The sequence below is a fragment of the Macaca fascicularis genome, chromosome 9 (assembly GCF_037993035.2).
Source record: "Macaca fascicularis isolate 582-1 chromosome 9, T2T-MFA8v1.1".
Classification (NCBI taxonomy): domain Eukaryota; kingdom Metazoa; phylum Chordata; class Mammalia; order Primates; family Cercopithecidae; genus Macaca; species Macaca fascicularis.
In genome coordinates this window covers 99,704,317-99,726,684 of record NC_088383.1, presented here as the reverse complement: position 1 = coordinate 99,726,684, position 22,368 = coordinate 99,704,317, and the positions used below count along the sequence as shown (strand labels likewise).

Here is a 22,368-nt window from a genome sequence, read left to right as displayed (position 1 = left end):
AAAGGTTAGGGAAACTTCTAAAGACAGAGATTGCTACCTCTGGAGAGAAACAATATGTGAGGCCAACAAGATTGTCATAACCTTGAGTACTGTATTAATTTGTGACTTTTATCATAGGTACCTGGGGCACATCAGAGATCCTGACAGACAACCAATCACAACTTTCCTAATCCTGTGTGACTAAAGAGCTGAATGACTTCTTGCAGTTTTTCATTTCCCCACATTTGACAAATGAGCTGCTGCACAACATAGATTTCCAAGTCGAAAATGTGGTGATTCAGGGGTTTTTCACTGTTTACTTATTTATAAGTACTGGCAACAACACAAGGAACCAATGATTTGAGCTTAGCCTATATTGTTATGTTCACTAGTACTGTCAATATTTACCCTAGGCCAGGCATGGTGGCTCATGCCTGTAATACCAGCATTTGGGGAGGCTGAGGCGGGCAGATCATAAGGTTAGGAATTTGAGACCAGCCTGGCCAACATGGTGAAACCCCATCTCTACTAAAAAAAAAAAAAAATACAAAAATTAGCCGGACATGGTGGCATGCACCTGTAATCCCAGCTACTTGGGAGGCTGGGGCAGGAGAATTGCTTGAACCCGGGAGGCGGAGGTTGCAGTGAGCCAAGATTGTGTCACTGTACTCTAGCCTGGGTGACAGAGCAAGACCCTGTATCAAAAAAAAATTTACCCAACAAGAGCTTTCATGTTTGTCCCTTGAAATATATGATTACATATTTTCAGTTTGAGTAGCATATTTTTAGGGGTAGAACATAAGCTAACTTAAATTTTTCCACATTGGGTGGGTAAGGCGTGGTGGCTCATGCCTGTAAGCTCAGCACTTTGGGAGGCTGAGGTGGGAGGATCGCTTGAGCCCAGGAGTTCAAGACCAGCCTGGGAAACACGGTGAGACCCCAACTTTACAAAACATAAAAAAGTTAGCCAGGTGTGGTGGCATGCACCTGTAGTCCCAATTACTCAGGAGGCTGAGGTAGGAGGATCACTTGACCCCAGGAGGTTGAGGCTGCAGTGAGCTATGATCATGCCACTGCACTCTAGACTGGGCAACAGAGTAAGACCCTGTATCTAATAATAATAATAATAATAATAATAATTTATTATTATTTATATATATAATGTATATATATAAATTTTATATATAATTTATTATAATAAATTATTATTTTTGCCACATTGAATTTTCCCATACCAATTTTCCATTTTCTCCTCCTATTGTCTCCCCCGATTCTCAAGCCAATGCCTTAGCACCAAAGAGAATTAAAATTCAGAAAGTTACGATTCTACAGAGGCAAAAGAGCAGGGGAATTATCCTGCTTTGAAAAACTTCTTACAAAAATTAATCTTCTGACTCTGATAGGATTGGATACGTAATTTGGACTGTATTTGCTAAACTCTTTTTTTCTCCCTGGATACCAGTTTTTGAGAACAGGAGACTAAGTAGGGTTTTGGAAGCCACTATTCTAAAATAGCATCTCAACTCTTCCTAGGATCTGATTGGCAAAGCAAATAGTTAACAGCTGTGCTGACCTTATGCTACTAAAATAGTTACTGGTGTGAAATAATAGTACCTTATGATGGAAATGGGAGGAAATTAAGACTTAGAAGAAGGCATGGCAGATGGAAGATGAAGGGTATGGGAAAACAAGAGAAAACTATGTAGAAGGGGAATGAGAAAAATTCTATAGCAGAGGGAGAAACAAAAAAGTTCTCTGAACACATGGCCATCCTATTAGGTTAATATAACTCTAGGCTCTTTGTGAATAAGCATGCTTCAACACACATTTTAATTTTGCATAGACCACGTCTATGTGATGCCATGCTCTGTTCCCTCTTCACTCTCTTTAGCTTGCTGGTGCCTCAAGGATCCTCTGCTTTTTACTTTTTCCCTTCCCCTTCTTTTTCGACTGCTCTGTTCCCTTAATAATCAATGTTCAAGTTATAAGTACCCATGATTATTAGCTATCCTCTCAAGAAATATCCTTCATAAATTTTGGGTTCTACAGCCTTTTAAAAACATCTTAATAATTAACTGGATATTTTAAATTTTAAACTTTCTTTCTCCCTTTGTTCAGCTTTCAAAACTAAAATTCTCTTTTCTAAAACCGCCTCCTATTCCCTAGCCTTTGTTTTTCCTTCTAAGAATACTGGTTTCTTCTGCTTCCAATTTGCTATGTAAGTTTCTAAGATTCAAATACAGAATGGAAAGTATAACACTTACCACATTAATAGGAGGTCTTTTGAAGTAAAATGGTAGTTTCTCTGTTACAGTTATGCAGACTAAATCCACATCTAAATGTGTACAAGCAATCTATAAAGAAGAAAAAAAATAGGTAAGGCCAAAAGGAAAATTGGCACAAGTAAGAACGGGAGATAGGGTCAAACCCGATATAATGAAATATAAGTATGGTTCACTCCATAGGTGTTTTGATGGTTCTGTGTTGAAATACATCTGACCTTTTACAAAGTCAACTGTTTTGCTACTCTTTTAGGTTGGGTTTAAATGGTTTAACTGTAATCTAGCAAAAGCGGATTATGTCCATAGACTTTCTCAAAAGATGGAGCCTAGAGACTCTCTAACTCATATGGTTTGCTACATAAGGATGGTTTGTGGAGTGAGGCTCAGTTTCTGGAAGATTACTTCAGACTGTTCCAGAAAGAAGAAACTGACTATTCTAAATCCAAGGAAAAAATAAGCCAAATGGAATGTATGCATGGTCCATTTATCCCACAAACTATTTATTGAACAACTCTGTGCCAAGAATTGTCCCAGAGCTGCGGCTCCTATCAAGTCTAATGAGCAGCTAAAGAAGTATGAACACAGCACCTCATGACATTTGTTCAAAAACTAATAGAAGGAATCTACATAAATAGTTAAAGCAGAGCTATTACAAGTCAAATGATAATGAATGCATTTTCTCAACTTTTAATTTCCTTTTCCGTTGTTTTAATTTTTGTTATGACTTGCTTAGTAATACTCTGCATTTTCTTCTCAAAGAGATTGCAAACTGCTTATAAAAACCACATACAAGATAAAATAAACAGATAAGAAAATCAGGATAAATGGAAAATCAGGGAAGAAAAATAAAGCTGGGAAAAGGTTACTAGCGTAGAGGGCAAGCCAGAAGACACTGCTGGAAGAAATATACCTGGCTCTGATTCTGCCATTATTTGATTTATAGTGATAAAATATTTGGCTGTTATACATTACATTAAAAATAAAGCTTACTGACAATGCTAGTGTGTACAGGCTTGACAGACAAATTCAAACTTCCAGGATGGCTATGCTGACAAAACAACATCAGTGGCACGTACCAGGGGAAAGGGCAGAGTAAGGAAGAGCAGAAAAGAGGGAGCAATAATGACCTGTAGGATTGGTGTCAACCTTCAGCAATGACAGGAATACCGTATCTTGCCCTTTTTCTTCAGAATCCCCACTTCAGTCACTCCTACGCCAACCCCAGGGCTTTAGGAAGCAAGTAGAGATCAGAGGCTGGCTAGCTTTAAAACAGTCATAGTAACTTAGTAAGCCTGGGAAGCAATATTGTTTTGGTAGAAATAATTGGCTCATAAAGAATCTGCCCCATCCCAACTGCCACAGCTGTCCAACTCATAAAAGTCATTGAAAATTTAATAAGAGTGGATGAAGGAAAGCTCTGAATGATAGCTGAAACAAATTCAGTTCTGTTCACCATTTTTTATCTATCATACCGGCAAAGATAAAAGAGTTTAGTACTACCTTGCTGACATGAGAATGAATAAACAGGTACTCACAAGGTCTTTAAATCAGTATAAGGTCTTGAAAAACATTTTAGCAATGGCTACCAAAATTTTAAACGCGCACACCAGCAATTCTACTTATAGGTATGTAGTAGGTATAAGTGAAGTCTCCTATAGAGAAGTCTCTATAAGTGTAGAGGCTCTAGAAATATATTATGTAGCTATATACCCTACAAAGGCTCAGGGGACATTAGTACAATGACAGTCATTGCAATACCAATCATGAAACACTAGACACAATTAAATATCCCTCAATTTTACTTAAATAAATTATGATCCCTTTATATGACAGAATATGCCAACTCGTTAAAGGGAATGACGAGTGGATATTATGGAACAACCTCTAAGAAACTGTAAGGTAAAAGAAGCATGGTGTTAGGCAGGAAGGAAAGAGGAAAGGAGAAAGGGGGAGAACAAAGGAAAAAAAGATGAGGTAAATAATATTTCTAAAAAGATACACAAAAACTATTACGAGTGGTTGCTTCTGGAAAAAATGGGGAGGGAGTTTTAGGTGGAAGTAAGGAGTACTTTTCAGTACCTCTGTAATGTTTAAATTAGTCATCATGAATATAAATTATTTCTTCAGTTTAAAAAGCTGATTAATTCTTTAAAAGCCTGTTAAACATTCTCCCCAGAATGAAGCTAAATTAGGTTTAGCTTCATACATACTTTTTTCATACATATTGTTCCTTTCTTCCCTTCTCCTATATAAGAGTGGCCAATTAAACAATGGCTCTATGTTGGTTTAAGTATGTGCAAATACATGAACTAACATAAACTTAATTACAAGGGACAGCTCTACATGGCTCCCTCTGACACTTCAACCTTAGAATGCCCCAAACTGAATTATTTTGTTATTTAGTTTTCTATTAACCAAAATGTCTAATTGATACTTTTAGATAACCACAAAATAAGAGTTAATGTTCACACTACAATGAAATGCTTTCTATATCATTTTAAAAGATTACATTATGCCCAATAGAGCCTTGGGGTTAAGAATCTTATCATGGTTTTCTCTGAAAACTGGTAGGTTACATATGAATTTACATGAGTTGTCCAAACCATTTTTTTTTTTTGGCCAGCGACTCCCATGACAATTTAAAGAAAACGTATTCCCATAAACATGCACACGTATATACACATCTTTGCCTCTATGGCACAAAAGGAATAGGACTGCAGGGATTCATATTCCTCCCTGAATCCCTTTCAAAGATATCAGGTTGATAAATTGTGAAGAGACAATCAGGCTTACCAAGGAAAAAGAGAGATGCCCATTAACAGTGGCGCTCAACTTTAGTGTGTATAAAACTTCCCTAAAGAATGTATAAAGAAGGAGACAACCATGCCCTACCTCCATTGATTCATTAAGTATGGCCTAATGATCTGCATTTTAATACATATCCCAGGTAATTCTAAAGCCAGTGGAGCCAGACCATACTCCAAGAAACACCAGGACACTCCCTTCCTCAAGATACTCTACAACAGTGCTCTGCAAAGGAAAGGCATGAATTTCAGGAGCAGGAAGAAAATAAAACTTTTATTTCCATTTACTTTTATTTTTTAAAAATAGAGACAGGGTCTCACTATGTTGCCCAGGCTGGTCTGGGAACTCCTGGTCTAAGTGGTCATCCTGCCTCAGCCTCCCAAAGTGCTGGGATTACAGGCACAAGGCACTGGATCCAGCCTCCATTTGCTTTTTTTTTTTTTGAGACAGAGTCTCGCTCTGTCGCCCAGGTTGGAGTGCAGTGGCGCAGTCTCGGCTCACTGCAAGCTTCGCCTCCCGGGTTCACATCATTCTCCGGTCTCAGCCTCCTGAGTAGCTGGGACTACAGGCGCCCGCCACCATGCCTGGCTAACTTTTTGTATTTTTAGTGGAGACGGGGTTTCACCGTGTTAGCCAGGATGGCCTCAATCTCCTGACCTGATGATCTGCCTGCCTCGGCCTCCCAAAGTGGTGGGATTACAGGCGCGAGCCACCATGCCTGGCCCATTTACTAAATTTTTAATTCACTATCTTAAGATTTGTTTTGTGTTTATGTAGTTTTTGTAAGGCACACCAGTACAATGAGAGATGCAAATAATTTATAAAAAACATATATATATTTGGAAGCAGGCTCAAAAAATTTTTAAACTGATAGGGTGCACAATCAAAGCAGATTAGAGACCACTGGACTAAATAACCTGAATTCTCCTCAACCTGCTCAGCTGCTTTAAATCCTAAATGGGAATAACTGGTCCAGATGCTCCTGAAGCTTCTATGCAACTCTCTGTGTCATATTCCACAACTGTCCCACAGTCCAAGGAGCCCTAACCAATGGACACCCTCAAAATCTTTAACCTCTGCCTTATCTCCTTAAGTAGTTATGGAGAGGGAGTTTCTGTGAGAAATCTTCCAGATACTCTGAGTAGAAAATATAATGCTATGTTATGTCCTATGGAAATGATGCTATTTAATGTGGTTAGATTTTATACTATTGACATAAATGTGTGTCTGTGTGTGTGTATGCTTGATGACTCATCTTGGAGACCTAACTTAGTTTTAGAATACCATACCTATAAAGATAGATAGCTGTTAGAATTCTAGATAATCAACTTACAAACAAAACAAATAAAATGACTTATAGAATGTAACTTAAGAAACAAACTGCTGGCATTTGACCTGATTCCAAACCACAATATACTTATAAAAGCTTTAAAAGAGATGTCTGTTAAAATTGATTTCCTATAGAAAATAGGGAGAACTCTAATTTCAATTTAATCTTAAGGAATGGGTAATATTTGGATAGGGAAGAGGAAGATGTTCCAATTTTTAAAACTGCATTTTCATATAACTTTTTGAGTATATGTGTAAAGTCAATACTTTGTGCTTTCTTCCATCTTCCAAAGTATTTTTGACAGGCCCATCTACTATCATCAAGCATGTGTTCAGCAAATTCAAACTTTAAGTCTGAGAAAAACAGTAAGATAAACAAATAAAACTATTATATGAAATTACAATATAGTCTAAAACCCAAAGTCCTATCTTTAGAACATACTTGCTGGGAGATTTAGAGCAAATCACTCAGCCTGAGTCTCAGTTTTCTCCTCTATAAAATGGGGATAGTAATAAATATCTGTCCCAATTATCCTACAGGACTGTTGTAAAAGTTAAAGGAAATAAATATGTAAAAGCTTTTGAAAGGTTTTACAAATGTGTACCTTCTTTTGTTTCTCTAATCATCAGTAAAGGGATATGGAAATGTAAGTTGCACGATCTTCAAAATTAATCCAGAAATCAAATGGACAACAAAATGCTTGGTACATCAGCAACTTTTATTCCAAATCACAACTGAGTTGCCATTATTTAATAACAAAACTAAGTTGCTGCTGGTTGTTTAACAAATTTGGAAATGACCATGGTCTGCCTTATATTAAACACTAGTGGTTTCAGCACTGAATTATACTTTCTTACAGAACATGAAAAAACAAATACCCAGAATCAACCCCAAATCTATTGGACCAGAGTCTCCAGTGGTGAAGACTAATGTGCCTGATTTTAAAAAGTTCTACAGGTGTATTTTATGACTAAAAACCACTTGCTTCTACTTACCCCTTTAACTAAAACAAAATTCTTGAGAATATCTATAATTGCATTAAAAAAATTTTTTTTGAGACAGAGTCTTACTCTGCCCAGGCTGGAGTGCAGTGGTGCAGTCTCAGCTCAGTGCAACCTCTGCCTCCTGGGTTCAAGCAATTCTTGTTCTTCAGTCTCCCAAGTAACTGGGATTACAGGCACGTGCCACCATGCCTGGATAATTTTTGTATTTTTAGTAGAGACGGGGTTTCACCATATTGGCCAGGCTGGTCTTGAACTCCTGACCTCAAGTGATCCACCCACCTTGGCCTCCTAAAGTGCTAGGATCACAGGCATGAGCCACTGTGCCCGGGCTACAGTTGCATTTTTTAAAGGAAGTAACAACAACAACAAAAAAAAGAGTAGGCATTCATAAATAATTTGTGCTGTTTCCCTCTGTTAATATAAATAATTAAGAATTGATAGCATGTCTTGAAAACTATTAATGTTTACCACACACATTAGCATCCTTAGTTAATAGCTCCATCTACTGGATACATCTAGCAAAAACATCTTTCTGCAATTTTAGAACGAATTTTGCTTAAAAAAAAAAAAAACCTGAAGTAACATTAAAATCTCAAAGACCAGGCTGGTCTGAAGGTAGTCAGTTATCTTAATTGACTGTTCACAGTCAGTTATCTTGACTATTCACAGTCAGTTACAAATTGAATTCCCTGTTCTACTCTTTCTCCTCTTCTTAATAGGGCACTTGATTAGTCTTTAAAAAAAAAATCAAAGAGTAGTACCTTTGGTGGTTATATTTTCGGCAATGGACACTTTAGTGAACCTAGAAAAAGGCAACTTTCAGAAGTTTCTAAAAGTAGCTATACCTCATTTTATACTTTTGGCAGATGGACACTTTTGTGAACCCAAATAAAGGCAACTTTCAAACTTTCTAAAAGTAGCCATACCTCATTTTACACAGTAAAATGCATTACAGTTGATGTTTTTTCCCTACTGTAATCATTTAAAATGCCCAGGGTGTTCTGTCTCAAGGTGACAAACAAGCATACATGGTAAGCTCCTTTCCCTTCTACAAAGGCAATGAAATGGCAATTTTAAAAGTACAAAAGAAATTCAATTCATAAAGGCTCTCAAGATGAGAAGAGGGATTATACTAGCAAATGGCTGATTTTGAAGAATTTCTGAAAGACTAAAAGCTGAGACAATCATGCTGGCATATGGGCTATACCTCAGAGCATGCAAAGGAGGAATCTGAAACAGAGGTGGAAACTTTTATGCTACATAATAGAACCTTGCTCCTTTCCCTCCCAAGGAGCAGCAAATGGTAAGAAGGGCAGAAACAAGTGATTTTAGAAACACTTACCTAAGAGAAGTTTTGAATGAATGAAGCAGATAAAGAAACAGAAGAAAACGGGCTCTTTCAAACTGAGCCCATCATATGATAGCAGGATGAATAAAACAAAACAAAACAAAAAACACAAATGCCAGTTATATATACCCTTATGGGGTTCTAGAAACTCCAAGTATAAATAACAAATCCTAAAAGTTTCCAGATGAGTCAAAACAGGTCATCTACAAAAGCAGATCATCAGACTTCTTACATAACACATAAATACTACTTTCTTTTACTTATCCGTTACTCACATGAAAAAGCTTTTCTGTCTTTGGAAAAACTGCAACAACATCATAGAGCCGGGCCCTTGAAGAAGTTGCTCTCTAGGAATACAAAAAGAATGTTATCATACAATAACAAAATCTGTACACATGAAATTCTGTCTAGTGACTGACTCACACTTATATTTCAATCATGGAACACTTCTAATATACTACTGACATTTCTGCTTTGCTGTGTATGTTGGCAGAAAAGACCTAAGCACATGAGAATTTAGATACATATATCCATCTCACTAATCATTCTCCTCCTTCCTTCCTACATTGGTTATACTTTAACCACGTACCAAACATTGTGTTTGAGATGTAAAAATCAAATTAGGCTAGGCATGATGGCTTATGCCTGTAAACCCAGCACTTTGGGAGGCCGACGTGGGAGGACTGCTTGAGCCCAGGAGTTTGAGACTAGCCTGGGAAACATTGTGAGAACCCATCATTACAAAAAAAATTACAAAATTAGCTGGGTGTGGTGGTAGGCACTTATGTCCTAGATACTTGGGGGGCCTGAGGCAGAAGGGTCACTTGAGTCCCATAGGTTAAGGCTGCAGTGAGCCACATTCATGCCACTGCACTCAAGCCTGGACAACAAAGTGAGACCCTGTCTCAAAAAAAAAAAAAAAAAAAAAAAAAGAAGAAAATCTCATTTCAAACCTAAATTGTGTGAGTCTGTATATGAAAAGACTAGAAAAAATATATATATTTCTACACAAACATATAATCTCTGAATTAGGGAATAAAGTGTCATATTTCTTCTCTGCTTGTTGGCATCTTCTAAAATTTTGCAATCTCTTATTTTGTAAAAAGTATAATAAAAGTTAGGAGGGTATAAGAGAAGCAGCAGGTGCTGTGCTTGAGCAGGTAAGAGGGCCTGCTAGGCAGACCTGTGCTGAGATAGGGCAGGGTCCAGGTCTCAGAAATAGCCAGGATCTGGGATTTGCTCTCCTTCACCTGCCCACTCCCACTTGTGAAGGATACAAAAAGGAACATGAACCAAGATGTTCATGGTAACAAGAGTAAATGAAAGTCTTTACATCTATCAAAAGTCAGCTCCATTTATGTCTACCTGGGCCTAAGGAACCAGAATGCTGCCTTGCAGGTGTATAAGACACCAAAAGTTGGTTTTTCACAAGTTCTTTGGCAACAGTAACTATTATAAAGGGGGTCTTTCCTTAATTACTTCTATTCTATGATGGAGATGTCTATCCCGGCTAAAGATAAAACAGTTCACCTTCTCAGGAAATCTCACTTTCTCTCTCCCCTGATAGCAGGCATACCCAAACCTCTCTCATTTAAGAAATAAAATCTCTTTATGTAGCAGATTCTTATCCACCAACCACCCTATGCCTCCCATTCTCCTATGGAGTCAAATTTCTTAAGCAAAGTCAGCAGCAGAGTCTGCATTTTCTCACATCTCTATCATATCCATTGAAATGTTTTTTGCTAAGGCAGCAAAGGACTGTCATATCAATAAATCTGACAGACTTTTTTTTTTTTTTTTTTGCCTTTCTGCTTGACTACACAGGTATACTGACCCTGCTGACCTTTCATTCCTCCTTTTCTGTTTTCTCTTTGCTTGTTGTCTTTCTACTTCTAGGGCAGTCTCTTCTCAGTCTCCAATTCTAGTTCATCCTCTTTTATACCATTAAATAGTGAAGTTCCTTGGGACTCTGTACTAAACTTCTTCTTCCCACAATGCACGTTGGCCAGGAAGTCTCATCCATTCCCATGATTTCAATTACTCACTGCAGGTGAACACTTCCAAAGCACCATCTTTAATTGGGATCACTCTTCTGAAGGCCACATCTTTTTTTTTGAAATGAAGTCTGGCTCTGTTGCCCAGGTTAGAGTGCACTGGTGTGATCTCACTGCAACCTCTGCCTCTCTGGCTCAAGCGATTCTCCTGCCTCAGACTCTGGAGTAGCTGGGATTGTAGGTGCCCACCACCACGCCCTGCTAATTTTTGGATTTTTAGTAGAGATGGGGTTTCACCACGTTGGCCAGGCTGGTCTTTAACCCCTGACCTCAAGTGATCTGCCCACCTAGGCCTCCCAAAATGTTGGGATTATGGGCGTGAGCCACCGTGCACATCTTTTTTGACAGACTCTTTTGAAACTCTCACAGTAACTCATCAGGATGCTCCCAAACCTGCTTGTTTGTATGGTCCATCTCAGGAAATGGTACCATGACCTACCTGGCTGCTCAGGCCACTCCCTCAGGCCTAGGGAGTAATCATCCTACATCCAATTAACCAACAAATCCTTTCAGTTCTCCCTCCTGGATGCCTCTTAAGTCCCCTCCCTAACTCTCTCTAATCCATTATCTGTAATTCAAACCTCATAATTTCACTCCCTTAGTTAAAACCTTCAAGGGCTTCCAACTGCTCTTGGAATCCTGACCCAAGTTTATATCTCTAACCTCATCCCATGTAACTGGCTCGCTAGGCTTAGCCCTATTGTTTGGTTTCACTTCCCAGAAAATACCATGTTTTCCTTAGCTTCAGGACCTATGCATAATCCATCCTATCTGGGAACACCAGCTCCCTGCTTGTCACCTATATAACATTTACTGACTCTTCCGTCTCCCAGCTTGAATATCAACTTACTCAGGTTACATACTCCCGGAGCATCCTTTATTTACCACTTCCTTACCTTGGAACATTCCTTACATTTGTAATTATTATTTGTTCAGTGCTTGTCTTGCCAAGTAAACTCTAAGCTTTCTAAGTTCAAGGATTGTGCTCATATTATTCATGGCAATACCCCCCAGCACCCACCTCAAGTCTGGTGCACATGAGTTCAGAATAACAGTTGCCAAGGGATTCTTTTTAATTGTGGTATCACTACATATGTGCCATGAGTAAATAGAACAGACATATTACACTGTGTGAATTCTGAGGACAAGGAGAGCAGGCAGGTGTCATGGTTTAGGGTGGGCGAGGGAAAATGTAAAAGGGGGAAGACAAAGTGCAACATTGTTCAACATTAATCAATACAACTTACAAGGCCAAAAGGAGAGAAGAAAATTAATTAACTTACCAAAACATTGCAGTGAGATGGATCCGAGACAATAATTGTCAATCTAGTTAAAATTTTAATTGGTCTTGATTTTCCCTATTTAAAAAAAAACATGATGTCAAAAAGCACAAAAGACAACGATTGATTTTCCTGTTTACCAGTGGAAAGTACTCATTAAAAGGTACTGGCTATAAGGGATAGTGAAGATCAGTAAAACCCAGTCCTTGTTCTCTATGAATTTACAATACAGACACAGAAAGGGATGTATGTATCTTAAACTACATAATGAGATAATTTTAAAGTTGTAGGACTTCAGGAAAGAAGATCATCAAAGCAGTATTGAACTGATAGTAAAAGAATGTTTCCTGAAGAGCTGAGCCTTGAGGAAAATGTAAGACTGGTACTCAGAGTAAGGTGCAGCTCAAGTTAGAGAATACACACATAATTAGGTAACTTTTAACTGAATAAATAGATACTATGTTTCTTAAGCAACAAAACACCTACCTGTACAATCGGTAAAGTTGTGAAGAGTTCAGAAACAGCTATTGGTTTTTCAATTTCCTACAACAAATGATAAATAGTTACCGCAGATTGAATACATCAATAGCACAAGGCATAATGGAAAAATTAGGAGGGGTTCTCAGAAAAAAAATACGCATTTATTTTTAAAAGAAAGCAAGGTGATTTCTGGTATTCAAAAAGACTTTTTAAAATTATTTTTAAAAAGAAAGCTAAACAGAGAAGCAACTGTAAACATCAGTGAATAGGAAGAATGAAAACTAATTTTTAGACTGAAATAATCTACAGGATACAGTTGTTGGCCTGAAGAGAAATATACATACTTACTAGTAATGTTTAAGAGAGAAATTAGTTAATAAGTCCACGACAATAAAATAAAAAGGACTAAATATTTTGAGTACAGTCCAGCCAATAACAATGCACTTTTTGAACAGTGAAAGTAACTTAATTTCAAATCAACTTTAGGAATCCTGAACACTATATCATAGTATCTCACAAAAATCTTCATTGTTTATATAAATATGCATCAGTTCAACTGTTAACATATAAAAATAGAAAAGGAATAGTGCACAAAGGAGTGCACTTAAGAAATATTCTAATCTGTAGCTTCCAAATTACCAATATAAACAGAATTAAAAATACCTATTTATGAACTTATTAACTTCAGAAATATTACTTTACCTGTTTCTTTTCCTTAAAGTCAACGATATGATTGATAGCAACAACTGAATAGCCAACTGAAAAAGAAAAATTGAACACTTTTGTTAAATATAACAACCTCTCCTTCCTGTAACACAGGTCCATCCTAAGTCTAGATGTCAAGAGTAGGAGGCCATTTAAGGAGTGGTTATGAATGTGAACTCTAGTGTCAGTCTGCCTGATTTAAAGTCTACGCACTACCACTTACAAGTTACTTAATGTGAAGTTTCAGGTTCTTCATATGTCAAATAGTGAAAATAACAACACTTACTTCATACACCTCTCATGAAATTTAAATAATACACACGAGGTGTTTGAGAACAGTGCCTGGCACATAGGTCTTTGTTTAACCATTATGAATTATTATTAAAATGATACTAAAGACTCTTAACTTTGTGCTTCTCCTTTTCAACTGTCATTCTCTTTCATGTCCCTGTATTCATTTTCATCCCATGAAGTTCCTACTTTATCACTGTCACTTTTATTCTCATTCTTTTGCTTTTTGTCCTTTTACTTCCTTCAGAGACTCCTTTCCTAGAGAGAAATGGAGTGATAACTCCCTCACACCACTGCCGCCCACTTCCCGTTTGAAGCTGCACACTATCGACAGACTGGGAGCTCCCTGAGGTCAAGGGCTTGCTTTATTACCCTCATCAGTTAGCACTGTTCTGGACCTTTGGGCTACCAAAAAAAATCTAAAAATCATGATTCTCATCTTTAATTTTTAAAAATACCAATGGGGATGAAAGGATATTAATATTAAAATACATATCAATGCCAAACTCTCAACAGTTTGTCCAACTTCCTTCTTCCCTTCCTCCCTCAAGTATTTACTGAGCATCCATTACTTGACAAGCCCTAAACTGGTGTTGAGCATACAGGATAAATAATACAATCCTTCTCCAGAAGAAATTTACAGCCCAGTCTGTTGGAGAACTAAGGCAAATAAGGCAATTAAGCGAGTCATTGTATATAAATACATTTTTTTATAAGTAAGTTTTCTATGGAAGTATATAGCACAATGAAACCTGGTGTAGGGGTCACAAAGCCTCCCTGGAGAAAGTCACCCTTAAAAACAAAAAAATCACATGTATGCCTGTACCTTGGGCTTCACCTTGCACCCAGTTAGTCAAATCAACCAGTCACACCTTCTCCCTATTCTTCTTTACCACACTCCCAAATCTGCTCTAAACTTCCTTGTTATACCCATTTGGGATATCCTTTTGGCTACTAAACAATGTCCCTACCATTCTACAGAAATGTCAACTAGGATCTGTTTCTCCACAAAACTTTTTCCTAGACTACTCCTCATCTGGCAGCTTAGGAGTACTTACTTCCCTAATCAGGCTTTAAGGTATTTTAATTTACGCAGTGTATTTCTGAAGCTTATTATTGGTTTCTTATATCACATCAGAAACTAAGAACCAGGGCTCTGTCTTCCCTATTCTTTGAAAATGTCCACTATTTATTTCCAGACTCATCAAATAGCAGTCCTTTGTCTGACTTGTAAGTTGAGGCAACTTTGTCATATGCCATGAATTCCATTTAATTTATAAAAAAATAACCACTAACAATGTACATAATTACCACATCTCTTTCAAGTGTATTTTAAACTGGGGGAAATTCTCTAAAGAAATCATTATAACTTTTCTTTTTTGTATTTTTTTTAATGTGTTCAGTTTATTCCACAAGCATTAACTGAGTAACTGCCATGCATTAGTGCTTGCAAAGTGAATATGTTAAGCACAGTAAATAAAAGGATAAGACATGGCAATTCTCTTAAGAAGCTCATGATTTATTTAAAAATGGGATGGCATCAGGAAAAGCCTATTGAGGAGGTAATAATTGCGACGAGCTACACCCAGGAAAATTTATTTTACAGGAGCAAAGAACATTAGCGCTAAATGGCCCAGATCATCTTGTCTACTTTCCTCTTCGTGCTGATGAGCAAAGTACCACAGAGATAACATTCATTTAGTGGCAGCAGTGGAAAGGCAAAGTCATTTCGCCAAGGGTACTTCATAAAGAGGACAATTTAAAAAATGGTGTGATTCATTTTGCCAAGAAGTGGTTGTCATTTCTAGCACCACCTCTGAACAGTATCAGTAATCAGAACTCACAATGAGCTGAAAACTGTCTCTGAGGAGCAGATGTTACTGCACGAACCTCTTGATTCTTTTTAATATCTCTATCCCCACACTTTACAGTCTAAGGAATACAGAACCCACGACTAACTCCAATAGTTAAAACAGGTTCTAGTCTCTCAAGGCTTTCGCTTCCCTTCGATTCGGGCCATGCTGTCCTCCTCCACCTCCACTCCACCGTGTATGTCCCCACCTACCCTCTCTCTGTCTGGATAATATTGTTCCAACACTCCCGCATCCTCCTCCTTCTCTGAGCCTCCACGGCGCTTCCTGTCCGTGCCCCAAATTCCAGCATTTGTTTAGATACTGTCGTGAGAGTCAGGAAGGGCTGATAGTAACTTAGAAGCTTAGAAGATTGTACACTTGGAGTCCAGCTCCGGTTTCAGTCATCTATCAGCTGTAGGTCCCTACGCGAATCCCTCGCCCTCGTTGGGTGTCTCCGTTCCCTCACTGCAGGAAAGGAGCTGAACAAGGTAACAACCTTGTTCAGTTTTCCGCGCCAGGAATCAGACCAACACCTCGGCGGGCATCAGCCTCCAGGGACATTCCAGGGACATCCCAGAGACTCTGGAAGACCTGACAGAGACTCATCAGGAAACAGTTCCTCCCAAGAGGGTCCCGATGGTCAGGGTGGCATGAGGTTGGGCAGGCGCTGCGGCCCGCGAAGCCGGGGCAACTCACGGTGAGCCGCTGTCTCCACAAGTCCGCGCAGAGCCTTCAGGTCAGAACCCGCTCGCACGTCCAAGTCTGCAAACACCGCCATGCTGAAGTTCCATGACCACCCGCGCGCGCCAGTCTGCGCAGCCGCTGAGCCCGCCCCTCAGGCATGCTGGGAGCTGTAGTTAACCTGCGCAGTCCGTCTCTACCTCCAGTTGACTAGGGATTCGGAGAAACTTACTTTGCCTTCAACTACCACCAGAATTTGTGTGTTGAAATCAACAGCTTCATTTCAGTCCCTCTTTGTCTTCTTCTGAATGATAATGTTCGGTTCCCCCTGGAGGGGTTCCAATTCCCCACTATTCAGTACTCCTATAAAATAGTGTAGAAATGAATTCGTTCAACATTCACGCCCACGGTATCTATGTAGCGCTGCTCATGAATCAGAGAATTCTTCTAATAGGTGAATGCTATTTAAAGAGTCCTAAAGAACACGTTTTCCTTTCCTTTCCCTAAAGTCCATTCCGTTGTTTACAATGGACTTTCCGGGAAGAAGGCATTTGTGTATGACTGACTCTAGGACATCAAAAGAGAACTACCCCAAGACGAGGGTACTTTTACCCAATCAGAACTGTTGATGTCAAAGACCGCTAATCTCTGTTGCAGTCAACACCTTCAACCACAAGATGGCAGGGCTCGCTCGAGGACGAGCGGTTACAGCCAACATTGATTTAGCCAAAGACACGTTTGAAAAGGGAGGTGCAAAATTGAGATGTTTTACACTTTTCCAGCTGAGAAATGTACAAGGTGACGCATATCCCACATATCTGATGTTTCCACTTTTTTCCGACTTAGTGTAAATGATCTATTGAGGATTAATAGCAAATTATACTACAAAAGTGTGACGATAGTTTACATCAGTGCTCTCAAACCACCTGTGATAAAGGACCAGTTTCTCCCTCCTTCTCCCCTACCTCCAAATTCTTCACGAACCAGGATGTGGTCCTTTATGCATCACCGGTAAGCAGCCTGGCCTCATGGGAATCACAAATTTGACAGCACTCGAACTGCCCTATACCTGGCTGAATAGAGTCTGCTGATCAGGAGCTCGGATATCAGGACAATGCCAAAGTACTGTAAACGTTCTAAACATCTTCACTTTTTGTTTGTTTGTTTTAATAACGTGAGCACAGCAACAACAATCACAGAATTAGAGGCTCGGTCATTTGACCTGGGGAGTGTCCCGGTTGGTGGCCTGCTGAGTTTTCGTTTCGTTGTTTTGTTTTGTTTTTAGAGAGAGCACCTCGTTATTGACCAGGATGGACTCTAACGCAAGCAGTCCTCTCTCCTAGCTGTGATTCACACGCGCCCACTCCCGTGCCCCACCCATCAATTTCTCTATTTATTGATCACAGACAGTTCACAGTCTCTCGTCTATGGACCACACCTTAATTAGTACTCCTTTATGCGATTTTCTTGTCGTTCTCAGAAGGCAGGAGGGATCTGCTCCATGCAGTAGCATGCAATTCTCCTCTTGGTTAACTTTTGTAAAGAAGAGATATTTTGCCTTTTCCAGTACTTGATATTTCCTAAGTAGGAGTAGAAGAGAGTATTACTTCTGCAAATAGAATAAGGTCATATGAAACAAACCCTTTGTTTTTCATGAGAATGTCGAATGTTAATTTTGCAGGGTCACACAGGCATCTTCACCTATGACCATAACAATCTAGATTGGTCAAAAATATGACCAATGTGTGGTGAAGGTGAATAAGGTGATAGTTCAATTATTTTTTCATTTTTAGTTGACACATTGTAATTATACGTATTTATAGGGTACAATTTCATGTTCTGATATATGTATATGTTGTATAATGAACAAATCAAGGTAATTAGCATAGTCATCACCTCATGTATTTTTGGTGATAACATTAAAAAAACTCTCTTCTAGCTGTTTTGTGATATATAAACAATACCTTACTGTTAACCATTGTCACCTTCTGTGCAATACAACATCAGAACTTATTCGTCCTATCTACCTTTGTACCTGTTGAGCAACCTCTCCCCATCCTCCCTCCCCCAATCCCTCCCTAGTCTGTTAACCGTTGTTCTACTATTTACTTTCTAGACTTCTATCAAATTAATTTTTTTTCAGATTTCACATACGAGTGGGATTACACATTATTTGTCCTTCTGTGTCTAGCTTATTTCACTGAAGATAGTGTCATCCATGTTATCCCAAATGACAGGATTTCATACTTTTTAAATGGCTTAATAGTATGTCATTATGTGTATACTACATTTTCTTTATCCATTCGTTCGTTGTCAGACATGGAGGTTGATTCCAAATATTGGCTATTGTGAATAGCGTTGCAGTAAACATGGAGTGCAGATATCTCTTTGACATACTGATTTCACTCTCTTTGGATTATACACCCAGTAGTGCAACTTTCAGGTTATATGAGAGTTCTATTTTTAATTTTTTTAGGAACATCTACTGTTTTTCATAATGGCTATACTAGTTTACATTTCCACCAACAGTAAGTGTTCCTTTTTCTCTACATCCTCACCACCACGTATTTTCATTTATTGTTTTGATAATAGTCATTGTAACTGGAGTGAGGTGGTATCTCATTGTGGTTTTGATTTGCATTTCCTTTATGATTAGTGAGGCTGATGATTTTTTGATTTTTTCATATACCTGTTGGCCATTTGTATGACTCCTTTTGAGAAATGCCTATTAAAGTCTTATCAACCCATCACTTAGGTATTAAGCCCAGCATGCATTAGCTATTTATCCTGATGCTCTTCCTCCCCCTGCAACCCCAACAGGTCCCAGTGTGTGTTGTTTCCCTCCCTGGTCCATGTGTTATCATTGCTTAGCTCCCACTTATAAGTGAGAACACACAGTATTTAGTTTTCTGTTCCTGTGTTAGTTTGCTGAGGATAATGGCTTGCAGCTCCATCCATGTCCCTGCAAAGAACATGATCTCATTACATTTTATGGCTGCATAGTATCCTGTGGTGTATATGTACCACATTTTATTTATCCAGTTTATCATTGATGGGCATTTGGGTTGATTTCAGGCTTTGCTATTGTGAAGAGTGCTGCAATGAACATTTGTGTGCATGTATCTTTATAACAGAATGATTTATATTCCTTTGGGTTTATATCCAGTAATGGGATTGCTGGGTCAAATGGTATTTCTGCTTCTAGGTCTTTGAGGAATCGCCACATTGTCTTCCACAATGGTTGAACTAATTTACACTCCACCAACAGTGTAAAAGCCTTCCTATTTCTCCTCAGCCTCACCAGCCTCTGTTGTTTCCTGACTTTTTAGTAATTACCATTCTGACTGTCATGAGATGGTATCTCACTGTGGTTTTGATTTGCATTTCTCTAATGATCCATGATGTTGAACTTTTTTCCATACATTTGTTGGCTGCATGAATGTCTTCTATTGAGAAGTGTCTGTTCATGTCCTTTGCTCACTTTTTAATGGGGTTTTTTCTAATAAATTTGTTTAAGTTCCTTGTGGATTCTGGGTATCAGACCTTTGTCAGATGAATAGACTACAAAAATTTTCTCCCATTCTGTAGGTTGCCTGTTCACTCTGATAATAGTTTCTTTTGCTGTGCATAAACTCTTTAGTTTAATTAGATCCCATTTGTCAATGTTTGCTTTTGTTGCAATTGCTTTTGACGTTTTCATCATGAAATCTTTGCCTGTGTCTATGTCCTGAATGGTATTGCCTAGATTTTCTTCTAGGGTTTTTATAGTTTTGCTTTTTACATTTAAGTCTTTAATCCAAATGAGTTAATTTTAATAAACAAACAAACAAGCAAGTTAATTTTTGTGTGAGGTGTAAGGAAGGGATCCAGTTTCAATTTTCTGCATATGGCTAGCCAGTTTTCCCAGCACTATTCATTAAATAGGGAATCCTTTCCCTATTGCTTGCTTTTGTTAGATTTCTCGAAGATCAGATGGTTGTAGATGTGCAGTCTTATTTCTGAGATCTCTATTCTGTTCTATTGGTCTGCATGTCTGTTTTTGTACCAATACCATGCTGTTTTGGTTACTGTAGCCTTGTAGTATAGTTTGAGGTTGGGTAGAGTGATGTCTCTAGCTTTGCTTTTTTCGCTTAGGATTGTCTTGGCTATATGCATGCCCAGATAGTTTTTAAAACTTCCTTTTATAGCAATAGTCTTGCTATGTAGATGAGACAGGTCTTAAACTCCTGGCCTCAAGTAATCCTCCCACCTCAGCCTCCTGAAGTGCTGATATTACAGGTGTGAGCCATCGTGCCTGGCCAAGTTGCCCATTTTTAATGGGTTATTTATTTTAGCTTTTTTGTTGTTATTATTTCAGTTCCTTATATATTCTGGATATTAAGCCCTTGTAAGATGCATAGTTTCCAAATATCTTCATGTCTGTTCACACTTTTAAAGTTTTTCCTTTGTTGTGCAGAGACCTTTTAGTTTGATTTAATCCCATTTGTCTATTTTTGCTTTTGCTGACTGTGCTTTTGAAGTGTTATTTAAAAAATATTTGCCCAGCCCAATGCTTGTCATGAAGCACTTCTGTTTTCTTATAGTAGTGTTATAGTTTCAGTTCCTACATTTAAGTCTTTGATCTGTTTGGAGTTGATTTTTTAATATGATGAGGGATAGGGGTCTAGTTTCATTCTTCTGCATGTGAATATCCAATTTCCCAGCATGACTCATTAAAGAGACTGTCTATTCCCCAATGTGTGTTTTGGGCATCTGTTTTAAAAAAAATCAGTTGGCTATAGGTGATTTATTTCTGGTCTCTCTATTCTGTCACATCACTGGTCTATGTGTCTGTTTTTCTGCCAGTACCATGCTGTTTTGGGTACTATAGCTTTGCAGCATATTTTTAACTCAGGCTTTGTGATGTCCCCAGTTTTGCTCTTTTTGCTCAGGGCTGCTCTTGCTGTTTGAGGACTTTTGTGGTTTCACACAAACTTCAGGATTTTAAAAAATATTTCTGTGAGGAATGTCATTGGTATTTTGATAGGGATTGCATGGAATCTCTAGATCATTCTGGATAGAATGTCTACTTCAACAATATTAATTATTTCAGTTCATGAACATGGGATATCTTTCCACTTATTTGTGTCATCTTTATTTCCTTAATATTTTATAGTTTTTATTGTAGAGATCTTTCACCTTCTTGGTTAAGTTTATTCCTAGGTATCTTTTTTGTAGCTATTGTAAATGGAATTGTTTTCTTGATTTTTAAAGATAGTTTGCTATTAGCATACAGAATGCTACTGATTTTTTGTATGTCAATTTTGTATCATGCAACTTCACTGAATTTACTCGCTAGTTTTAAATGGTGGAGTTTTTTTGTGGAGCCTTTAGGGTTTTCCATGTATAAGATCGTGTTGTCTGCAAACAGGAATGATTTGAGTTCCTCCTTTCCAATTTGGATGCCTTTTACTTCTTTTTATTGCCTAGTTGCTTTAGCTAGGAGACGGTTTAATTATCTGATGCTAGTATGAGACTAAAGTGGGCTTCTTTGAAAGTCACAGAACTTTTGCTGTGGACTGTATCATATAAACCTCTTTTCTTCTCTGCACCCTAAGCCTAGATGAAGAGGAATAGAAAAGGTAAGAAAGAATAGGAATAGATAACAATCAGTATTTAGCACTATACTGAGGGTCAGCAAACTTGCTAAGTACTTATGTATGTATCTTATTTTCAAAGCAGCTCTGTGTTAAGTGCTGTTTTTTATTTTTGTTTTATTACTGTTTTCAGATCTAGACTTGCAGAAGTACTGTTTTTTACTTTTTGTTATTTTATTTTTAAAATCAATATTCATTTTTATATCTGAGAAATCTAAGGCATTAGTAGTGGTAGAACTACATGTGGATGGAGGCAATTTGTTTCAGTTCTTGCCTAGTGTACTGCTTCCTGAGCAAAGCAAGCAGAGACTAGAGTTGTTGGGGAGGGAGGAGGAGAAGAAGAGAAAAGAAGAGAAGGGAGACTGGAGAGAAGGTGAGTAGAAGGGAGACTGGAGAGAAGGTGAGTGGAGGAAAGGAGAAGTAGGAAGGGAGAAGGAAGGAAAGGAAAGAAGTGGAAGAGCAGAGAGAGAAGTGGGAAGAAGAAAAGGACAAGACAGAATAGGGGAGATGAATAGGGAAGAGGGGTCAGAAGTTGATCTGAAGGGATGGCTGTGGCAGCAAGAATCTGCAGCTTGAAGAAGACCATAGACATTTATGACTGGAAGATAATAGTACTGTATAAGACTGGGAGCAGTGACTC

The 22,368-nt window shown here is 38.3% G+C and overlaps 1 protein-coding gene across 3 annotated transcripts in view; it reads right to left on the bottom strand.

Moving 5' to 3' along the window:
* The window catches only part of RPP30 (ribonuclease P/MRP subunit p30), a 29,760-nt gene extending 13,558 nt beyond the window's left edge, over nt 1–16,202 (bottom strand). For 2 of the 3 annotated variants that reach the window (XR_012417926.1, XM_005565927.4), the window contains exons 1-6: nt 16,108–16,202; nt 13,265–13,320; nt 12,569–12,625; nt 12,086–12,160; nt 9,024–9,095; nt 2,244–2,333 (exon numbers count right to left, since the gene is read on the bottom strand). Coding sequence is in view for 2 of the 3 variants with exons in the window: in XM_005565927.4 (XP_005565984.1) it covers nt 2,244–2,333; nt 9,024–9,095; nt 12,086–12,160; nt 12,569–12,625; nt 13,265–13,320; nt 16,108–16,189 (432 nt within the window). In the remaining variant the exon portion in view is untranslated. The remainder of the gene's footprint in view (nt 1–2,243; nt 2,334–9,023; nt 9,096–12,085; nt 12,161–12,568; nt 12,626–13,264; nt 13,321–16,107) is intronic. The other variant, XM_005565928.4, reaches the window with a different exon arrangement.
* Nucleotides 16,203–22,368: the final 6,166 nt, after the last annotated feature.